Genomic DNA, 21865 nt, shown 5'->3' on the forward strand with positions numbered 1-21865 from the left:
AACCATACTTAGTGCTTCACTTTGAATATGAAAGTTTAAAATAAATCTGTGATCCAAGTGCCCTCTAAGGTTAAAAGGTGTCTGGTTTGGTGTAAATAATGACTACATTAATACAGGGGTCTAACAAGGGCCAGAGGTCTAGAGGGGAGCCCCAAAACATTGTTGTTGTGTGAGCAAGCATGGATTACTGAATGAGCCGACCAGGCGGTCAAGGGGCCCTGAAGCCCAAGTCACTACCTTAATTAGTCAAAAAGCAAAAGGCTATGAATCTGAATAAATTGAGGTATTGCAGTTTTCCAGCTCTCAAAAATGCACCAGAATATAGGAAATCGCATTTACCAGATTCCCTTATGCATCAGTTCCCAGGGGAAGAGTAGTTCATAATCCGTCTGTATTAATACAATTGATAATTGTAACGTGTTAATAATCGTCAAGCACAGGTGACTCCACATAGTTGGAAGGGGGGGGGCCCCCAAATCAAATTCTGCGTAGCGTCCCCTAAAGGCTCGGGCCGACTACAAGTTTTATTAGAAGTGTCTGGAAGCAGCTGCACTCACACTTGTGCTGCAGTGTGTTACATAAACGTGTCGTGGGTGGGAGCCTCTGCAGAAATAGCAGCTTAGTTAATGTTCTTACTTCATTCCCAGGCAGGTTGCAAATAGCCAGAGAGCAAGCATGTGTGACCACAGATTAACTGGGCCGCATTTTGGTGCATTCACCACATGAGGGGAAACAACTCCTGCCTCATCCATTCACCATGATGTCAACACAAAGTGAAGTACATGAGCAAATAAATTGTACTTCAGAGCAGAGTGAAAGCCTGATTTAGGTTTGTGTGTTGAAGAAACTGAGGGGGAAGATCTAAATTACCAGGCTTTTCAGCTATTAATAATATTGTATTATTAGTTTTCACTTGTTTTATTAGCAGTGAAATGGTCTGTATTTATATAGCACTTTTTCAATCTTGATGACCACTCAAAGATTTACAGGCACCGTGCATATCCATTCACACACTTGGGGTTAAGTGTCTGACCCAAGAATACATTGGCACGTAGAATGGCTGAGCTGGGAACCAAACTCACAACTTTGCATTTGAAAGACAACTGGCTCAACCACTAAGCGACCGTAGTAGTAGTATCAGACTAATGACTAATAAAATGATCTATAATCTTTGGATTATTGAGACTCACGTCAGTACAAGAAAATAAAACATGGTTAATTCACATGACACAACAATGTTAATAAATGTATTGACAGAAAATTAAAGTAAAATTAGTTTTGATATAAAAAACAAAGCAACATCACCTTGATAACAAGACTTACAGTAAAAGTTTGAGTTATGGGAGGACCGACAGTTTCAGCAGAGAGACAGAAGAAGCCACCACAGAAGCCACCACAAAAATGTTAGATTTTCGTCTTGGTGTTAAAAGCGAACGAAAACACTTCTGACACTCACAGGAAGATTTACATCACATTTGACCTTTTGTTGTTCGCAGACAAAATGAGCCTCCTGAAAACTGCAGAGGTTTAGAGTCTGGACGACCACAGAGCAGACAAATAACAGATGGATGCACAGAAATACAATGAACCGCTTAAGGACAAGACAGCTTCACTCTGAACCCTGTAACCTTTCTCTTTTACATCAAAAATGACTCTTCATGCATAATTATAATTTACATAAAACAAAATACTTCAACAGAACATACGAAATCACAGCACGGATCATGCTATTGCTCAACACTACACTATATCGAGAAGAATCGTGGCTCAGCTAAACCTCACTTAGTTTTATGGGTATCAAACAAAGCGCTGCCAAATCCAAAAGGGGGAACCTGATTAAACCTTTTTTAACAGCTATTAAAAAAGGGAAGCATTGTGGATTCATGAACTAAATATTACTCATTCTTATGGACTGAATAAAACCCAGGATCTTTGTCAATTTGCAGCAAAAACACCCAATTTTGTGACCTGGTCAGAGCAAGGGCCTTTCTGCATGGAGTTTGCATGTTCTCCCTGTGTGTCTGCAGGTTCACCGGTTTCCTCCCACAGTCCAAAAACGTGCTAAACAAACTAACCCTTAACCTTTATTTAACCAGGAAAATCCCACAGAGATTAAGAGGGAGTCGTGGCCAAGATAGACGGCAGCAAATACAAAACACTCGACACACTTACAACACAAGCATAAGACAATCAAGAAGAAAACAGATGATGAAAAACAAGTGCATGTTGTGGAGTCGGCCTCAAGAACTCTCAGTTTTGGATTTAAAAGTGTTCAATGAAATTAACTCCAATTTTTCAGATTCAATGCAAAAGGTTCAGAATGGATTGAATTCAGTACAGTGACATGGAACAGAAAGCAACAAATGATCATGTGAAAGAAAATAGTAAGGGAGCTGGTGCATTTTAAAGGTTTAATACAAAAAAATAATTCCCCAAAAACAAACAAGTACAACATGTCCCTCTAACAGTCTGGCAGTGACTGGTTATCTAACTGGACTGCAGCTGGGGCAATCAGGCCTCTTATACTGGCACCTCCTGTGCAAGAACCAATCAGCTCCCAGGATCCACGCACACACATCAGTCAATCAAACACAAGCACACCTGCAACTCATCTGTGTGTGAAGCTGTGTGAGGGAATCACTCTTGTCACCAGACGCTGATTCCTACAAAAATATTATGTTGGGATAATATTTGAAACACATGTGCAATGATTTGGGTGAAATTATACTGAGGACAGTGTAATGCTGTAAATAAGTAGGCCAACACTGACGTCACAGACTCATGACTGGTGTAAAATGCACACACAGACGTCACAACCAGTGAAACTCCTTCAGGAGTGCATCGACGGGTCATGTAAAGGGTTTGCACGTTTATTTCCGCTTGCCGTACATCCAGGTTACATTTCCATCCACATATTATATCCAAGCCTCTCTCGGATCAACAACACATAGACATATTCCCTTGATGTTCCAGGTTGTGAGTGACGATTTATAGATTTATCAAATACATACAACAGTCAAAAAACCCTTTTTGCACCAAACCTAGCACAGCTGCTAACAGACACGTCCACCAACCCAAATTGTGAGATATTTTCCAGTACATGTCTACCTATCCCAGCTGTCAAAGTTCCACGGTACCCTTCTATTAAAATAAAGGTTTTAATCAAAAAGGTATTTAAACTAAATTAACTTAACACTGGCTCCTACATTCCCCAGCCTCATGTGTCTCATGTGACACAGGGCGTAAGGCCTGACTCGACCCAAGAGTATCAACAATCATCGATTCAAATTAAATAGTATGTTTGGATACAGTCATGTGTTCAAATATAGCAGTGTTTAAACAATTTACCATTTTACATTTTGAGTTTAATCCAGTCCAAAATAGCTGCATATTTTACAATATCTCTATATTTTATGATGCCCATTTGTCTCCTTTAAGATTTGGATTTTTCTTACCACAGCTTTAGTTTCAGGCAACAGACGACCTTTTTTATATCATCTTCAACTTTCAGAGGCTACTGCGAGTGTTTACAGCAGCTGATCTGTAAGAAAGCATGCAGACAGACAGAAACATGAAGCTGAATGAGGGGAAAGCAGGAAGCAGCTCCCAGGATCCACTGAGACACACACACACACACACACACACCTGTCATTCAATCAAACACAAGCACACCTGCACCTCATGTGTGCGTGAAGCTGTGTGAGGGAGTAACCACAGTCGGATTCCTACAATATATTATGTTGGGATCATTTTTGAAACACATGTGTTAACAACTGATGCATGTTGTTTATATGTTAACTGTTAACATGTATCTCGTATTGATTGTTTTCTTACCACCCAGCTGACTTTCTAACTGGTCATGTGATCTGTCTTTGAGCTCAGCTTTGAACACTTGTCCAATTAGTGAACCTGAGGCTCAGAAATCTGACATAAATGTATGCGTGTATATATATATATATGTATGTATGTATATATATATATATATATATATATACATACACATACATAAATGTATATATGTATATATATATATATATATATACACATACATATATGTATGTATATATATACACATACATATATGTATGTGTATATATACAGTATATATATATACATACACATATATGTAGACAGACAGACAGACAGACAGACAGACAGATGGACATGTACTGAAATAAATTAAAATAAATGAAAAGTGTTAAATCTCCGACTCGTGTGGACATGTTAAGTCTTGATGTTTGTTGGCGTAACAATTACAGGCTCATTGAGCGAACAAAGCAAACATAGTGATTAGTCCTAACACGCTGGCAGAAATGAAAACCTCACATTTTCAGGATTGTAGAATCACTGCAGCCATTTCAGGAAAACATGAAGTGGAAAAAAAAAAAAAAACATGATGAAAGGTTTGAAAACACATTGTAAGTTTGTCTAGACATGAAGATAAAAGAAGAGCATAAATATATGATTTACAACAGCAAATCTGAAACAATCCCAAACAACAAACTTCAGGTAAGATCAGGAGTGACACGTAAACTCAACACTCATGTACTTATTTTCTTTTATATGTGAGATAAGAATGTCACCAAACTGCTATGAACAAAGGCTTTGTTTTTAACATTTGCATGCAAAGTAAAAACTCATCCCTCGGATCAGTGATGTAACACAGGTGTCCCAGGTGACTGGTGGATTACCGTGGTAACCAGGTTACACGACTTACTTTTCATCAGTTACACAACTTTAAACCCAGGTAAGATCTCACATCGTGTGGTGTTTAAATCCTCAGACCTGCTGCTGCTGCTGCTGCTGCTGCTGCTGCTGCTTCTCTTACTGTCTTTGCAAATTAATGTTCAGGTGCAGCCGGTTTTGTCTGTGTTTTGCAGATGTGGATTGAAAATGTCCAATCGATAAATACTAATAAATGTACTGTGAATGTGTGACATCATATATTTGGTGACTACAGCAGATGCTGATAAATAGATGAGTGATAAATAACATCGTAATCTTTTCAGACACGTGATCTCTTTGTGCGTCTTGTCCATTTAAAAACTCATTAAAATGCAGGATTTCTGTAAAAGCTGAGCCCACGACGGCCTTTGCTGCCACAGAATCTGTCAAATCTGACCGTTGCCATGGCAACAGCAGCATCGCTTCATCTTCTCCGGTTTCTATTTAGCACCAGCCTCTGTCCTTGAAGACAGATTTAGGTTTTTCAGTCATTTAATATTTCTGCAGCGTGCAAGTGCGGCAACAACAACACAAGAGATGACACACAATTTGTTGAATGGAAAAGGTGAACATTTATTTTGTATAGTGGAGTTATTTCTCTCTACTGACAAAACAGACAGACTTTTTTTTACTGCAAAATAAAATGACAAAAAATATATAGGATTTAGCTGATACACAAAAAATAAATCTGTGTAAGTTAAATTAGCAGCAAAAAGAGAGCAGCAGATACCAAACTCCCGTTCATGCCACCATGCTCCATTTCTTTTTTTATCCAGAGTTGCTGGTACCACTCATTATAAGAAGGAAAGAAGGAAAAGAGGAAAGCAAAAGGAAGGCAGGGGTGAGCCAGAGGGCGATGGAGAATTAGGGAAAAGATAAATAAAGTGCATTAGACAAGAAAAGGTGCTGGATTTGTTCCCAGGTCAAATGTCTAAGTCATAAAGTGCTGCCTCCTCTCTAAAGCACACGTGCAGTTGATGGCAGCTTAATCAAGAGCGAGAATACATGAGTGACTATCATGGCAAAAAGGGGTGAAGGCAGAAGGAAGAAAACACTAAACAATTCCATATTTCGCCAGGTCGCTGAGCTCCATGTCGCCAAAGGCTTCCCATGGGCAAACCACTGTGATGTCTGTGCCAAGACCCTCCATGCCGGGGATGTCGTCTCCGAATCTGAGGGGTGAAGACAATCAAGACGGCGGTTTAATCATGGCATGGACAGCAGGGACACTGTGTTACACACAAACTAAAAACTATCGTAGATTCTTCTCACCCCTTCTGGCCTGGTTTGGGTGCCTTGCTCTTGAAGGTGCGAGCAGTCCTCTGCTTGAATTTGGGAGGTGCCCTCTTCTCAACGGGTGCTGCAACGGCGACGTCTGCCATTTCGAGTAGTTACTAAAAAGGAAAAACAGAGACAAGCAACATCTGTGAATTCCCTGCAGCTTTCTTTTTTTGTTTTTACAACAAGGTTTAAAAACGTTCCTGTCTTTAACACAGTTTGGTCCACATTTATATCCTGTGCTCCAAAGGATGCTCTTCTTGCATTTCATTTGCAGTTTCCAGCTTCCTCTCCACCCACGAGGTCAGATCGTTCTCTTTTCTGCTCCCTGATGCAGCACGGTCTCTTTCTATTTCCATGAAACTCTGGAGGCCTCATATCCTTCGAGAAAACATTCTCTCTACCTCACTATGTTGATCATTTGCAAGTTGTTTCGGATAAAAGCGTCTGCCAAATGACTAAATTACTCTCATCCACCTCAACTGACTGCTCGGTAATGTGCCTACCAAATAGTCAATTTAGTAAAAACCCTGGAAGAACTTTGTGCACAAAACTTGATTCATCACAAGTTAGATCTCATGTCAGCTCAATTTAAATCAGGACCCTCGAAATAAAACACTTCTAAAGCCATTTGTGTGACTGACAAATGGAAAAAGGAAATGTGAGGCAGGAAGAGAAGAAGTGCAGTCGTCTTACCTTTTTTTTTTTGCAGAGATCTGACTGGTGAGGTTTTCTGATGCTGACTGCTGAGCTTGTCGGTTCTCTCTGCCGGACTGTCCGTATTTAAAGTCGCCCAAGCTGCTAATCCACTCAGATGTTCAGGCTCTCGTTCTTTAATGTGCCAACTATTCTTGCTCCACTTCTGTCCCGGCTTAACCATGTGTTTTCCAAATTCAATACACGTGTGAAGCACAGGTCGTGACTGAGCATGTTTATCAGATTAAAGCCTTAAAAAAAATGATGTTACTTCCACGTACTGTATCATAAGAAAAACACCATAACCTTACACAATAAGTTTGATAATCGTTTTACCGCACATAGTACAAATAATCACATGTGTAACTGTTGGTCTTACAGATTGACGAAATGTCAACCATGCTCAGGTCTTGAATAAACCTGGTGTCAGCACATATTTCTCAGCATGAACCAGTCAAACAAACACTAACATTAACATTCATCAGGATTCCACTCCAGGTTTTAAGAGAGCCGTTTCTATATATTATATATTATATATTTTCTGAATGTGTTCCAACATCACAGTGATTGAGACATAATTACATTGTATGCTCATTATAGTTATTGAAATAAAACAACAAATGGTGGCTGAAGACCTTTGCAGAGCACTGTATGTGGACATGTAGAGGAGAGCGTTTAGAACTGATGAGTTCATAAATCCTGTCCAGGGTGAACCCCGTCTTTCAACTTGTGTCAGCTCCAACGGCCCCCACAACCCTCATGTGTAGGATAAAGCGGTAGACAATGAATGAATGAATGATGAATGGATGAATGAAGTTCTCTTCATTTTACTGGGGCCTATCTATAATGCTAAAAAAAAGGCCAACGATACTAAAACACGTACTTCAGCCAGTGTTGTAACGCAACAAAGTACAAATACTTCAGAATTTTTATTTCTAGCATCTTTTACTTTTACTCCACTACATTTCCTAAATAAATTGGGTACTTTTACTCCGCTAAATTTAATGAACTATCTTTGTTAAATAAAATCAGGAGAAGAGTTGGTAATGGTCTGTATTTACATAGAGCTTTTCTAGTCTTGATGAGCTGCTTTACACTACAGTTTTCACTCATTCACACATCGTTCATGCCCATTCACACACTGCAACATGGGGTTAAGTGTCTCGCTCAAGGACACATATAGACTGGCAGAGCCAGGAATTGAACCCACAACCTTCCAGTTGAGACAACTCGCCCTACCACTGAGCCACCATGGCCCAATCTTTACTTTCTGAATACATGAAGAACATTTTATATTAGAAAATAACTTTTGATACTTGAGTACAGTAAATGTCATAAACTTTAAGACTTTTACTTAAGTAATATTATAAAAAAGTGACTTCAACTACTTTTTTGGCTTTCAGGATGGATGAAGGTGTGAATAACAAAAGCAACAAAGAACAGAAACTGTCACCTCGTTTCTAAACAAACGTGACGTCGTCTGTTCCAGGATCTGAAACATGTGATGTAAGAGCAGAAGACACCATGGACCCTGTTGAGCTGATCAGTCACTTAATCATTCAGCTCTTAATCCCTCACCTCACGACCCGCACTGAGGTTCAGGAGAGGCACGACAATTAGAAATCATGTTCAACAACAGAGAGATTAACCTGGAAAAGTCCTCACTGTGAATTTTATTACAGTTAAAACTGCGTATATTGCTCTTCTTAAAAACACAAGCTTTAAAATGTCCAGATCTGATTTAAAACAGCGCAAATAATATTCAAATAAAGACGTTGTTTTCAGAGAGACCAGGGAGGGAAACTACATTTAAAAATGCAGTGTGCCAGGACAACTTTTAAAAAGTATGTGTGTTTCAATCTTGGGGCTTAAATTTGATGAATTAAAGCAGAGTCAAAACATAAATCAGGTGAAAAAAATATACAAAATAGATATTTTAAATAAATAAAAGGATGAAGAACAGCAGTTTAATCCAGGACGATGATGGAGAGCAAAATGTGTGTAAAATAAACCTTGTAAAATACTGTGAATATTTGGTGATCTATCTATCTATCTATCTATCTATCTATCTATCTATCTATCTATCTATCTATCTATCTATATATCTATAGATCAATCTATCTATCCATTCCACATGAAGAACTCTCAGGCTCCAAACAACAACATCAAGATGTTGTTTTTCTCAGAGATGCATCGTTATGTAAAGTCGCAAACGTCTTCACATGTCACGGCACATTAGGGTCGACTTCTGACGGCCCCTCTTTAATCCCATAGAGACTAATTAAAGGACGGGGGTTATGAAATGGTATGGATGAGCGTGTTGTGGTGATTAGCAGAGAGCATATATAAGAAGAGCGTCAGACCGAGACCAGAAAGACACAAACTGACCACTGAGACTTTGGACAGAAGCGTGAGACTGCAAAACCTGGTAAGATCGCACTCTTCAATCTGTCAACTTTTTGACTTTTCTATAACTTAGAAATTCATAGTAGCTCTGCTATATATACACATTACATATAGATACATTCTATTTACCTAATTTCAAATGTTTCAATATTGTTGCTCAAACTTACTCTTAAGTGTTTTAAGTAACTCTTTGTGCAGAAAAGAGTAAATCAATAATATTAAGAGATAAATGAAGTATCTGTCACTGATCTGTAAACACTATTAGCATTTTTATATGTTTATCTGTTTAGGAGACGACATTCCTAACCTGAGAGCAGTTTCAATTAACATTATATCTAACAATATGTTATACACTGCAGTTTCTGCATTTGAATTAGCTTCTTTTTTTGATCACATTTTATATTATTTTCCATTTCTAACATGCAAACTAAACTGTATTATAAGTATAGAGACTTAGTGTTGTTTGATATTGATGCTCAGTTAGTTTCCACTAATATGACTGATGACTGAAACACTAGGCTGAATTGGCTGCTACCTTCTTGACTTGCCCTCAACAATTAACCTTTTTTGTTCATTTATTTTGTACAATGAAGAAAATTTCTTAAAAAAAATCTACCTTATCCCATATTGTCAATCCCTAATTTCTATAATTTCTATCTGATAGTGTGGCTTCCCTTGGCATCTGTTTATAAATTAAAGATTATGTGAAATCAAACAGCTAACACATATGTAAAAAATAGTTGGGAATTAAAGCTTAATTCGCAAAAAGTCTGTTGTTCAAGGCAGAATCTTCATTTTAACTTACAAACCACTGTTGATGTGTTGACTTCAGACTCTGGAATTTGAGGAACATAAGTCCTATGTCTGTGAAGATGTTCCATCTCTGTCTTGGCGTAGAGTAATCTTTTAAGCTGAGGTGTAAAAATAGACAAAGCTATTTATGTAACAGGGTCTTAAGGGGCTGTAGGGCAGCTTTAGTCTCTAATTTGAGCAAATCTGGGGGAGTTAAGCATATAGTGGGAGCCTGGAGACGGAGGCAAGGATCTTACACATTAACACTAAATGTTTGTTTGTGTTTTTTTTTTCCCCAGTGCATAAAAAATGGCAGACACTCCTGTTGCTACACCTGCTGACAAGAAGGCCCCTCCCAAGTTCAAGCAGAGGACAGCTCGCACCTTCAAGAGCAAGGCACCCAAACCAGGCCAGAAGGGGTAAGACTGTAATCCAGTGCGACTGTACACATTTATACTGTTTTAGCTATGTAACGGACATGACCGCTACTTCTTCGACTGGTAAAATGATCAGAGTTTTTACTCCTTTTTCTTTTGCAGATTTGGAGACGACATCCCCGGCATGGAGGGTCTTGGCACCGACATCACAGTCGTCTGCCCATGGGAAGCCTTTGGCGACATGGAGCTCAGCGACCTGGCGAAATACGGAATTGTCTAGAAACCCTCTCGTGTCTCTTTTCCGCTTCCCTGTGCCGATTGGCCTTTGCCCAGAGTTTGTCCCTCTCCCACAGTCCCTGCTCTTCTTCACCTCCCCCAACGACCTGCTCTGATGTCCCGTCACCTCCCTCAGAAATGGGATCGCAAACCCAAACCAGAACACGGCAAATTTGGCGAACCTACTTTTTCTACTTCATAACAAACAAGCAAATACCACGTTTATCTGCACTTGGCCTGTGCATCAATAGAGAAACAACAGACCTGATCTGTTGTAAGCCGGTTGGATTGCTGTTGAACCAGTGAGAGTGCACCAATAAACCCCTTGCTCCTCTCTCCTGCCTTTTCCACTCCATGATCCTCTTCTTCCTTGATGTACAGCCATGTAAGAGATATATTTTTATTTTTATGAATGTAAACTATTTTGCACTACTATTAGGAAATGGGAAGAACAGCTGAATAGGACTGTTAATAAAGACGTTTCCCCAAAGAAATGGTGTCTTCAGGCTCATTGTCTACATCTGAGGAGAATGAAGCATATACAGTTTATCATCATCATCCATTCATCTACTGCACTCGCGGGGGAGCTGTGCCAATCCCAGCTGACATAGGACGATTGGGGGTCACATCCTGGACAGATCACCAGTCCATCACCGGGACACATAGAGACAAACCATCCACTCTCACATTCACACCTAGGGTCAATTTTGAGTGTCCAATTTACCTAATCCCGATATTGCATGTTTTTGGACTGTGGGGGGAAAGCGGAAAACCCGGAGAAAACCCACGCACACACGCTGGAGAACATGCAAACTCCATGCAGAAAGACTCTTGTTCTTGCTGCCAAGGCCACAGAGCTAACGACGACACCAACCGTGTGGCCCTTATGTCATCATCATGATTAAATACTATTATACAATAAACTAGTGCAGTATCTGCGGCCACAGCAAGGCAGTTATGTCGCAGAACAATAAAAAGTTGAAAAGGCAAAACCTCATCACCAATTTCACATATGTGTGAAAAATAAGCTAAAAAAAACAACTATTATAATATAATAATATGACACCAAAAGAAAACGAACCCGGAGGCTTTTTCACAACAAAACATTTTATATAAAACATTTTATATGGACATTCAATAACAAAAAAGAAAACAAACAAACAAAAACAGAAAATATACAAACAAAAAGAAACACAAAAAGAAACAATGGCAGTCAGGGGAAATATTTGACATGATGGAGGAATAGGACCGGTCATTGAAACCTTAACAACTATGAAGAATGGCCACATAGTTCACTAAAATACAGTGGCAAGAAAACCACGACAGGAAAACGATGGTTGTGCAGCAGCCATTTTGTTTGTCAGCCTTTAAAACAGCACTCTTCCTTCTCCTCCGCGTTGTGCTACCGAGCTTCAAAGCGCCCGCTGCCCGTCGTTCTTTACAGAGTTTGGGGATAAAGAACACATCCTGGCTGCTCAGGAGTCAAATAGAAAAGACAAGATTCATGCAAAACTCTTTTTTTTTTGTTTTTCCTCTTTGAAAACTTGACAAGATTCATTCATGCTGGTTTGTCCGTGTCTTCAGAAAGTGGCTCTGAAAGTCCACGTGTATTTTTTTTATTTTTTATTTTTTTGAAAGTATCTTTTTTTTTGTGACGCTTCTCGAGTTGGGAACCAGAACATGCTTGGGACTATGGGTTAGCATCTTTGGCTATATTTTTCTTCTTCCACGTCGTCCAGAGCATATTCTCTATTTATATGGATCTATTTTTTTTTAAACGTTATTATATATTTAGGGAATATTAAAGAACCAGTGTGTAGGTTTTTGGTGAGATCCACTGTTGCTACAGCATAATATTCGCGTTTAATCCGTGTTAAATCACGCGGGATGACAAATCTGTGTTTTTTTAAGAGTGAGCCCTTTTGTATATACTAAGGAGCAGGTCTTCTTCCATGGAGCCTGCCATGTTGCAACCACCATGTTTCTGCAGTCACCCAGACTGGATAAGACAAACACTGGGTCTAGAGAGGGCCTTTTGTTTAGGTTTTACTCATAAGGCCACTGTAGATTTTTAGTTGCTTGCAATGTGTGCACACACCTCACAAAATCCTACAAACTGGTCCTTTAACCCACGAGTGTACAAGGATAACACTTTCAGACATGTTTCTGGATATCTAGAGTCCACAGATATCACCACTGAAATGTTAGGAAGTTTGCATTACACAAAAATCGTTTAAATAATAATAATAAAACAGAATATAACACAGCTGGTCTGAGCCAAAGTGCTACAGGCCGATTTTTCCAAATATCTCAGTCATCTGTAAAAAAAATAAACATGGAAAAATGACAGAAAAAAAACTCCAGCCTTTCCTGCATATTTTGAAATATAATTAAAACGTGACAAGACTCTTTTATCGAAATCAGAAACGGATACGACTGAAATTAAAACCAAGAGGGGAAAACGTGCAGCCGTGTCACATGCATACCTTCTTCAGTTTGTCGCTTCTTGTACTTTACTGGAGAAGATATGCAGGTATTTAAAAAAAACAAACAAAAAAACAACTGTGGATGAATGAAAGCAAACAAAGACAGCAATAGGATTGTGGAGGAATAGGATAATAACAAAGATTCAAAGATTATATATTTATACATACGGCAGAAATATGTGCTTTCTACGAATCTTTGGAACAAAAACAAAAGCCAAAAAGAAAAAAAGAAGCCACATTTTGCAAATACAACTGTATAGAAATATGCACAATAGTAAGCTGTTTGCATTTAAATATTTTCTATCAACTCACCGACAGAATCTCTCACTCTTGCTCGGTAATTGCCGCTGGCAGCGTCGCAAACACAATTACCTACTAAAGTATGTTTCAGGAAGACTCGTTCGATGTTGGACTTTGCTCTAGAAAAGATGGAGCGTGGAGGGAAAATAAAATCCAAATAATAGATCTCTACATGAAAGGAGACACAAACCTCAGGGTTGTGCATGGAGGACTGAGTTTGGATCTAAATCTAGAAGAAGGGGGGAAAAAAAATCAGCGTAGTGTTACACACTCTGTAGTGTAGACGACACACAAGAGTGTAGTGAAAATCCTGTGCATGACAAAGTGATGCTAAAGTCGTGTCAAAATGTGGAATATTAGTTTAAACAGAGGCTCGCTCTCTGATTTCACTGATTAAATCTGTGTCTCCCACGACAGCAGCGTCTGCTGTCAAACAATAATAATGATTTAATAACAATAATTACAATGATGATAATAATAATACTAATAATAATAATAATTTGGTAACTTTTTTTTCCACTAAACTAATTGCATATCATAATAATTTTTAAGTTTAAAGGTTCACCATTTTCCACAAACTAAGAAAACTTGAGGTAAGGAACAGCTCTAATAACCCTCCTTGCTTCAGCTTTCGGACTTTTCTGCAGCGTCATGAATCATCCCTGCGCGCCATCGCGTTTAACTGTCCTGTACTAGAACACAACAACAGAAGGAAAACTGCTTTCTTTACCGTCCACTCATGCCAGGGAGGAATTCCATAATTCACTGTGTTTTTTATCAATTTAGTGACTCATCGTTCGGGTTCAAAATGCTGTTAGATGCTCTTTTGTTGCATCTTCCCGCTTCTTACTGTTCCAACATTTTGTGAACACCTCGTTTTCAAGCTTTTCTTCACTCTCTCGCTCTCTCTCCTCACACGGCGAGTGTGTGCAACACTGCGCTCCTTCCCCACTCATGCTTGACAGCTGTTTAAAAGTCACTTATCCACATACAGCCTTTGGAAGAACTTCTGGGCTCCATCTCGAGTATTGTGCTGCTGAGTGCAGAGGGAATGGGGGGGGGGGATATAATACAGCCGTGCAATAGGGAAGGTGGCCATTTTAAGTCTTTTTTTTTTTTTTTTTATTGTAAAGGCCATCCATCAGTCTTTAATACAGCATTCCTCTATTTCTGTAGTAGCATATATAAGAAAACGTGGGACTGCTCTGGGGTGGGATCAGAAATTTCTTTGCTGTGGTTGAATCCACACTTTAAAACTGGATGCAGTCCATCTCCACGACAACAGAGAGAGCTCTTTTAGAGAAATTCAATGAAAGAGAGGAGCTCCTTGGAAATGTAGTGTCCTCAGTAAGGGGCAAATCTACTGTAGCCTCCCCTGTACAGTGTGGCCTGAAAGTAAAAAGAAAAACAACAGTGAGTTTGGGAGTACATTTCATATTATTATCATCAATTGAGCATTTTCCATCCAGCAATTCCAAATCAGCAGACTGCTAACAGCGCTTTTCCACTACATGGTCCCAGCGCAACTCGACACAATTATTTTAAAGTTAAGTTAGTTTTTATTAATCCCCTTAGGGAAAGTATTCCTCTGCATTTTGACCCATCCTAGTTAGGAGCAGTGGGCTGCCACACTGAGTAGTGCCCGGGGAGCATTGGGGGTTGGGTACCTTGCTCAGGGGTACCCCAGCCCTTTTTGGCCGGGTGGGGATTTGAACCGGCGACCCTCCGGTTACAAGTCAAGTTCCCTTTCCACTTGGCCACGGGCTGCCCATTTTGCTTTTCCATTAGCGATAGTACCTGGTACTTTTTTAGTACCCGCTCGTTGTCAGACTGCCGGCCACTGATCGGTCAGAGAGCCTCATCACAGGAAGAGTCATGAGCAAGACGTCCGCCACAAGAGTCAAACCGAACAATGCCGAACTGTAGATCAGTTAAAACGACGTACAAATCCTCAAAAAGTGCATTAATCTCCGACATTTAGCATGGAAATGTCTAAAATCTCAATATTTAACAGAGGAGTCTGATGTGTTCTGTGAGTCTGTGCTCCGGTCGCGCAGGTACTGAACTAATCCTTTTAATTAACTGATTCTAATGATTCAGTTACACAGAAAACAACTGTTTACAAGTCACTAGTCTGTGTCAAGGGTAAAAGCGTGCAGTGATGACTCCGCCCACGAGGTACTACTTGTAGTGGAAAAAGCACTGTAAGACAATTTTTTTTTATTTTGTTGAAAATTGTGATGGTTCAGTCTCATTCATGTGTGGTTTTATACTACACATTACAAAGCCTTGAGCTTTAATAAATCAAATGAACTCACCATGGCTCCAACACCATAGGCAGCAGGGGCAAGTGCAGCATGGTAAGGATCTGCAGTGTAAACTCGTCCATAGCTGTGAGAAAAACACACAGTAGCATCAAGGACCATATTAAAAGAATAGGTTGCACCCATTATACTTGTCTGTAGTCTTTTAAATCACAAAAAAAAAAAAAATATATATATATACACATTGCTTAATACATTTACTAAACCACCACCCAAAGCTCTAAAATAACAGCAATGGTTAATTATCAAAATCATCTTTTGTTTCGGTTAATACACAAGAAGCTCTTCAACTGAACAAATACTTTTAATGTTAAAATATAATAAAAAATCCATAAAATCCATGAATTTTCAAATGTAAAGAAAAACAATATTATTTCTTTATATTATTTCTTTATTAAGATGTCAAATTATAGTTATTTACTTGCATTCCTGAACAGAAAAAAGAGTGTTAGTGGTTGAATGTTATGCTCTAATGTCTACTAACCCTAACCCAATAACGTTTTTCGTTAAATAATACGTATGTGTTCTTGTTTTTATGACAGGTGGTCGAATAAATTAGTTAAGCACTATATTTTATAAAAAACAACAAAAAAAAACCTCATTAACATGATATAATGTGCGACCCTTTCCCCAGTTTTAACCCATGAGTAAAATCCATTTAAACTGAAAACTATTTAACAGCATTCACAACGATTATTGATATTCACCGATCTGAACATGTTTTATTGTGAGTTAAGTATTTGGTCATATTATCCAGGCCCACTAACTGGCTCATCTTTTATTAAGATGCAGCGACCGGTCCACTCACCTGTCACTGTAAGCTGCTGCTGCAGCCGCTGCTGCGGCGGGAGCCGCTACCGCAGTCGGCTGGGCGTAACGATATGCTGCATAGCCGCCCTGTGAGGAGGCGATGAAGAGGAGAGCGGCGGAGGAAGGGGAGAGCGCCGTGTGCAACGGAGGAGAGACGGATACAATGCGGAGAGAGGTGGGAAGGAAGGAAGAGGAGTGAATTCATGTTAGAGGTTTTGCCATCTTGCCTCTGCAAACTAACAGACTAGTAGTGAATCTAAGGGGTTACGTTGTAAGAAAAAAAATGCTGAGAAGAGAGGGAAAGATTAACAAGCAGTCAGCAAAACTGGCTAATCTGGTGCAGTACAGCATTCACAAGGATGTAGCTCAGGCTCTGTGTCTCTCTCCCTCCAGCACCAACTCGGGGGAAAAAAGAAATCGGCAATAGTATTTTATGTATCTTGTTGTTTTTAAAAATCATAGTAGTGTGTTATACTTTTCCCACTGTGCAGTGAGCATGGAGGCAGAGAGATGTCATACCCATTACTGTGCCCCACCCCACTCCCCTACTAAAAACACACAGTTAAAGAAAGGGGAAGGGGTGGCAGGATGATCGTGTCATTATTCATGTTTGGATGGACAGCTGATGAACAGACACAAAAAACTACAGGTGTAAGAAGACAGTCAGCCAGTCAGATTAAAAAAAAAACACACACACATACACACACACAACCGCTCACATGGCCAGTGACCAATCACTGACAGATACAGCATGCTTTCCCAAACTCAGAACGTACAGTGTATTAGGCCAAACATACCGCATAAATAAATGCAAACAAACAAACAAAAACAAAAACACACACCGCCACATTCTAGCCTAAAGAATCAGTCGTGACCATGTCCCCACATTCAGGACCACACAGTTGCTGCTATATATATATAAAAAAGCTGGACTGGGGGAGTGGGAGAGACAGGAAGGAGAGGAGGAGGAGGATTTGAGAGAGGAGAAAGGTGACGTGATGATGATCGAGGAGGTGAGACTAGTTAATCCCAAAAAGACCGTATTTAGGAACCATTTTGTGTCGCTCATTTCCATTATCATTTATACAACTAAATGAAACGCGTAAAACTGGAAAGTCACCACTGCATTGTAAAGACGTAACGTCTTGAATCACAGTTCACAGATTTAAGACAAAATGTAAATGGAATAAGGCTTTTACGTGCAATACGTTTAACAGCTCAGCATCATTGGCACCCGTGTGGCTCTCGTTCATTGCGCTTGTTTGGAGCACATGTGACATTAGCCTCCAGTCATCGGTGATAAAGTGCGGAGTTACAGTGACGTACGATACGGTGACAACAGACGTCCAAGCAACTCATGTCTTTTCTTACCCTCTTTCACCAGTGAGTCAGTGAATAATAGACATAAAGTGTCCAGGTGACAGCGCGCTGCACTTTCGGAGTTCCGCCTTTTTTCATATTGTTTTCTTAAACAGTTTTACAATATTTTACATTTAAATAACGGGAATTTGGACATTTGTGAATCGACTTAGAATGTCTGAATCGTGATGCATTGAAGAATCAATGTTTTTCCCCACCCCTACTGGCTATGGTAAATTAATCTTTTATTTACAAATTAAAGTAAAACAACAGCTGTTACTGTAAACTCACAGTATTAATACCATTTATCATTGTGTTTTTCAGTAATTTCCTGTATAAACACAATATTAATACAGCTTACTATTGTGTATTATAGTCACTTTATAATCCTTGTGCCTAATTTCCTATATAAATAACATGTGTTATTATTCAAAGGGCAATTTATTAAACATTCTACTGAGAAATGGATCGCAATAGTTCACCCATATTCAAAAAGGTGTGTGTCCCCACATTAAGTGGTAAACACTGATACTAAGAGAGGGAGGAGACGTCACAGGAGAACGCGAGAGAAAGCAAAGAAAGATGTGATGGCAGAAGATAAAAGGCGAGAGGAGAAGTGGAAGAAAATTGATGGATGGAGTAGGGGGTCTAAAGAAGGAGAAGAACAGGTGGGAGAAAGTAGGGAGGACTGGGGGAGGAGCCAGCCTTGTAAGTATGTCTGCATGCTGACACTGATTCAGTTAGCATGCCACAAGTGAAACAGATAGGAAGATTCCTGGAAGGGGTCTGAATGAACTGCTGAAGATTTAATGTTCTCATCTTTCATCCCTCTGATGACTGGATAGCACCAGGCTTTGATCCATGTCGCTGCATGCTAATAATGTCTTGTTGTAACTTGTGTGCATGATATGTAATGTTTAGAACTACAAATGTGCAATTTGCACCATAATAATGCTATTGTTTTATTGAGTAAAAGGTAATAACCTTGAATAAAAAGTGTGAGCAAAAGAGGTTTTTAAATCATAAAATCATAAAATCATATGTAGGACACACTTTTTCACACTACAAAGAAAAATAAGTTGGTATAAAATGTGCATTGTTAGCTGAAGCAGTGCATACGTCTGTTTAAGAAAGGGACCCATTTTTCAAGTACTGACCTTCTCTGTATCTAATTCCCCCCTAAAAAATATCAATTTATTTCTCCTTTTGTTATGATCGCTTTATGTTTTTTCTTTCTTTTGTTTTTATGAGTTCAGATTTCAACTCAATTCTTTTCTCCCCCTTCCGCAACTCCACCCATGTCAGAATCCAGTGAGTTAGTAGAAGACAGAGAAGGCATTTCAATCTCAGATGGTCAATAATGTCTAGCAGCACGCAGTCATTGGAGACGAGGAGGATGCACACTGGCTCTCACACAGAGTGTGTCAACCCTACCTGGGGCAATCTGCCACTAATGTCCTGAAACACTAGTCTACAGAGAGAACAGAAACAGCTATTGTCAACCTGGTCACACACAAGCACACACACACACACACCATTACACGCTCAAACACATGCTCAAAATCACAATGTTTCAAACTAATTCACAAATGCACAGAGACAAACCCGAGAGGAGTCTACTCAAGAATGAACGCATTATTATTTAAGTGCGTGTTTGTGTCTTCGATGGATGGAGCATATGGTGAAACTGAAACCGAACATAACTTGTAAATTTACAACTGGATACACAGAACATATAATGTCTCTCCTAAATGAATGAAAAAAATACAAAACGCCCAAAAGTACACGTCTCTATGGGTTTGGCCCATGCCACTTCACACTTGAAAACCCACAGGCAGAGGGGAGAAAACACAGGTGACGACTCAGTGAGGCAACAGAGGAGCGCGGTATACTTACATAGAGATCAGCTGCACCGTAAAAGCCATCCTGATAGGCCATCACGCTGAGAGGGACAAGAGGACAGAGAGGAAAGGAGAGCAGCAGGGGAGGGGGGGAGAGAAAGAGAGAGAATACAGAGGAGCGGTGGTGGAATGTAGAAACAAACAAAGGGGGGGAAAGATGGTGTGATGCGCCACCGTGTGGGCATTTTGGAAAACAACAGACAAGGGTGATGAGAGAGAGAGAGAGAGAGAGAGAGAGACGGTGCCACACAGATTGTGAAAGAGAGAAGAGAAAGAAAGTGTGAGACTATTACACACCGTGCAACATGCAAGACAAAATACCACCTCTTTGTATTTGAATGGACAGCTGTCTATGTGATACTACTGTTCCTTCAGCTGCTCATAGATCAATATCTATTACAAATTGAGCATCAATTGGATGTGAATGCACTTACGGTACAAGGAAATGGTATTTCAGCTCAGCGAGCAATCAATGTCATTATCTCAATAAAATATATATTCAAACACACACCATGCCCAATTATGAGGTACTCTTTTCTTTTTCTTTTTTTGTACTATAAGAACACATGCATGTATAATTTTACTTTCAGTAACACTATACTGTTGGCGTTTGTGTGTTTGTGTGTTTACCCAGGATATGTAGGGATGGCAGGTTGTGGCACAGCTGCTCTGACTGCACTGTAGACAGGCCGGGCACGACCCCGGAGATGAGCACCTCGAAAGGTCGCAGCAGTGGAAGCAGCTGCTGCAGCTGCTGCTGGGTACGGGAACCCAGGTACTGAATAAGGGAGAGAGAGATAATGAAGACAGAAAGAGCAGCTTCTATTGTTACTTCTGATATTTGATTTCCTGTATGTTGTTCATATCATCTCTGTTCATAGATCAAAGGAGGAGGAGGAGGACGGTAAAATATATATATATATATATATATATATACATATATATATATGCATATACATATACATATATATATATATACATATACATATACATATATATATATATATATATATATACATACATATACATATATATATATATATATATATATATATATATATGCCTGGTTACAGGTGAAGTTTGTGAATTCCCTGATGTGATGTGTGCGTCACAAATGAACAAATGAACCTTTCTTAAAAATGCAAGCTCTAGGATCTGATTCAGTTAAAACGGCGCAAATAATATTCAAAGCAAGAAATAATTTACTTACAAATAAAATAAAGACGTTGTTTTCAGAGAGACAAGAGGAATATCATTTAAAAATGCAGTGTGTGCCAGGACAACTTTAAAAAGTATGTGTGTTTCAGAGAAAAAATATATAAATCAGTTTAAATACACAAAATTCACATAAATACAAGGATGAGGAGCAGCAGTTTAATCCAGGACGGTGATGGAAATGGTCGTGTTGAAAGCCAGTGAACGTGTTGTCATTGAAAATGTTGCACGTGTTTGAAATAAAATCAATCTATGAATCTATTATGACACCAGTCAAACTAAAAAGGGAGTTCATATTGAAATCAGAAAACTACATCAATGTTTCCATATACAATCTAAGGTATAGAACTAGTGAGCCTGGTCTTACCTGTATAGAGCTCAGGGCTGTACATCGCTCCAACCATAGGACTCAACTTCCATCCAGCTGTTGTCAAGAGACAAATGTATCACATGTTTGAGGCACAACCTCACAAAAGACATTCTAAAAACGTCTGCTTTTGCAAACAGAAACAAATATCTACTGTTCTTTGATGTGAATGGTAATAAACATATACTGCATATAGTAATACAGAATATATCTAATATTTATCTTAATTCACAGTGGATTGAAAGAGAGTGAAAATGCTCTACCGTATGGAAGAGCAGCGAGTCCCTCTCCGTTAGAGAACGGAGTGGTCATCTTCTTGTTCGTCATCACTCGGGCTGTAGCGTTATTTACCTGGACATCAGAAAACACGGTCAGAAACTCATTTTTACCGTCCTCGTTGCACACGAGTATTGAAATGATGCACAGTTCAATAACAATTAAGTTTTTGTTTGTGTTTATGCAAACATCAATCTTATACTGGACGTGTGCGGTGTCACCATACTGTATAAAATTTGTTTTAGTTATGTCAGAGGTTAATATTTGTTGATGAGCA

At 39.3% G+C, this 21865-nt stretch overlaps 3 protein-coding genes across 8 annotated transcripts in view; 1 reads left to right on the forward strand and 2 right to left on the reverse strand.

The window, feature by feature from the left end:
• Nucleotides 1–5277: 5277 nt before the first annotated feature.
• Nucleotides 5278–6773, reverse strand: LOC122770654 (retinal cone rhodopsin-sensitive cGMP 3',5'-cyclic phosphodiesterase subunit gamma-like). 2 transcript variants are annotated; one of them, XM_044027624.1, is made up of 3 exons: nucleotides 6700–6773; nucleotides 5998–6119; nucleotides 5278–5897 (listed from the first exon to the last, which is right to left on the reverse strand). In XM_044027624.1, the coding sequence occupies exons 2-3, from the start codon at nucleotides 6105–6107 to the stop codon at nucleotides 5780–5782; spliced, it is 228 nt and encodes a 75-aa protein (XP_043883559.1). In that variant the 5' UTR covers nucleotides 6108–6119; nucleotides 6700–6773; the 3' UTR covers nucleotides 5278–5779. The 2 variants fall into 2 exon arrangements, with proteins under 2 accessions (XP_043883559.1, XP_043883560.1); XM_044027625.1 differs by having other exon boundaries at nucleotides 5998–6121; nucleotides 6703–6719.
• A 2275-nt stretch (nucleotides 6774–9048) lies between these two features.
• Nucleotides 9049–11044, forward strand: LOC122770630 (retinal cone rhodopsin-sensitive cGMP 3',5'-cyclic phosphodiesterase subunit gamma-like). Its single transcript, XM_044027591.1, has 3 exons — nucleotides 9049–9127; nucleotides 10197–10316; nucleotides 10437–11044. Exons 2-3 carry the CDS (start codon nucleotides 10207–10209, stop codon nucleotides 10552–10554), a joined length of 228 nt encoding a protein of 75 aa, XP_043883526.1. The 5' UTR covers nucleotides 9049–9127; nucleotides 10197–10206; the 3' UTR covers nucleotides 10555–11044.
• A 1327-nt stretch (nucleotides 11045–12371) lies between these two features.
• Nucleotides 12372–21865, reverse strand: part of rbfox2 (RNA binding fox-1 homolog 2) — a 39086-nt gene continuing 29592 nt past the window's right edge. For 3 of the 5 annotated variants that reach the window (XM_044027644.1, XM_044027643.1, XM_044027647.1), the window contains 7 exons: nucleotides 21576–21663; nucleotides 21313–21369; nucleotides 20361–20508; nucleotides 19726–19771; nucleotides 16469–16557; nucleotides 15655–15727; nucleotides 12372–14725 (listed from right to left, as the gene is read on the reverse strand). In XM_044027644.1, coding sequence (XP_043883579.1) covers nucleotides 14681–14725; nucleotides 15655–15727; nucleotides 16469–16557; nucleotides 19726–19771; nucleotides 20361–20508; nucleotides 21313–21369; nucleotides 21576–21663 — 546 coding nt within the window. In that variant the 3' untranslated portion in view covers nucleotides 12372–14680. Of the gene's footprint in view, nucleotides 14726–15654; nucleotides 15728–16468; nucleotides 16558–19263; nucleotides 19301–19725; nucleotides 19772–20360; nucleotides 20509–21312; nucleotides 21370–21575; nucleotides 21664–21865 lie in introns of those variants that run through there. The other 2 variants (XM_044027645.1, XM_044027646.1) reach the window with 2 other exon arrangements.

This window comes from Solea senegalensis, linkage group LG6 (genome assembly GCF_019176455.1).
Source record: "Solea senegalensis isolate Sse05_10M linkage group LG6, IFAPA_SoseM_1, whole genome shotgun sequence".
Classification (NCBI taxonomy): domain Eukaryota; kingdom Metazoa; phylum Chordata; class Actinopteri; order Pleuronectiformes; family Soleidae; genus Solea; species Solea senegalensis.

Coding starts and splice junctions, on each gene's coding strand:
- LOC122770654 (XM_044027624.1), bottom strand. CDS start 6,107: ATGGCAGACGTCGCCGTTGCAGCACCCGTTGAGAAGAGGGCACCTCCC. Junction 5,898..5,997: donor CCCAAACCAGGCCAGAAGGG/GTGAGAAGAATC, acceptor TTCACCCCTCAG/ATTCGGAGACGACATCCCCG.
- LOC122770630 (XM_044027591.1), top strand. CDS start 10,207: ATGGCAGACACTCCTGTTGCTACACCTGCTGACAAGAAGGCCCCTCCC. Junction 10,317..10,436: donor CCCAAACCAGGCCAGAAGGG/GTAAGACTGTAA, acceptor TTTCTTTTGCAG/ATTTGGAGACGACATCCCCG.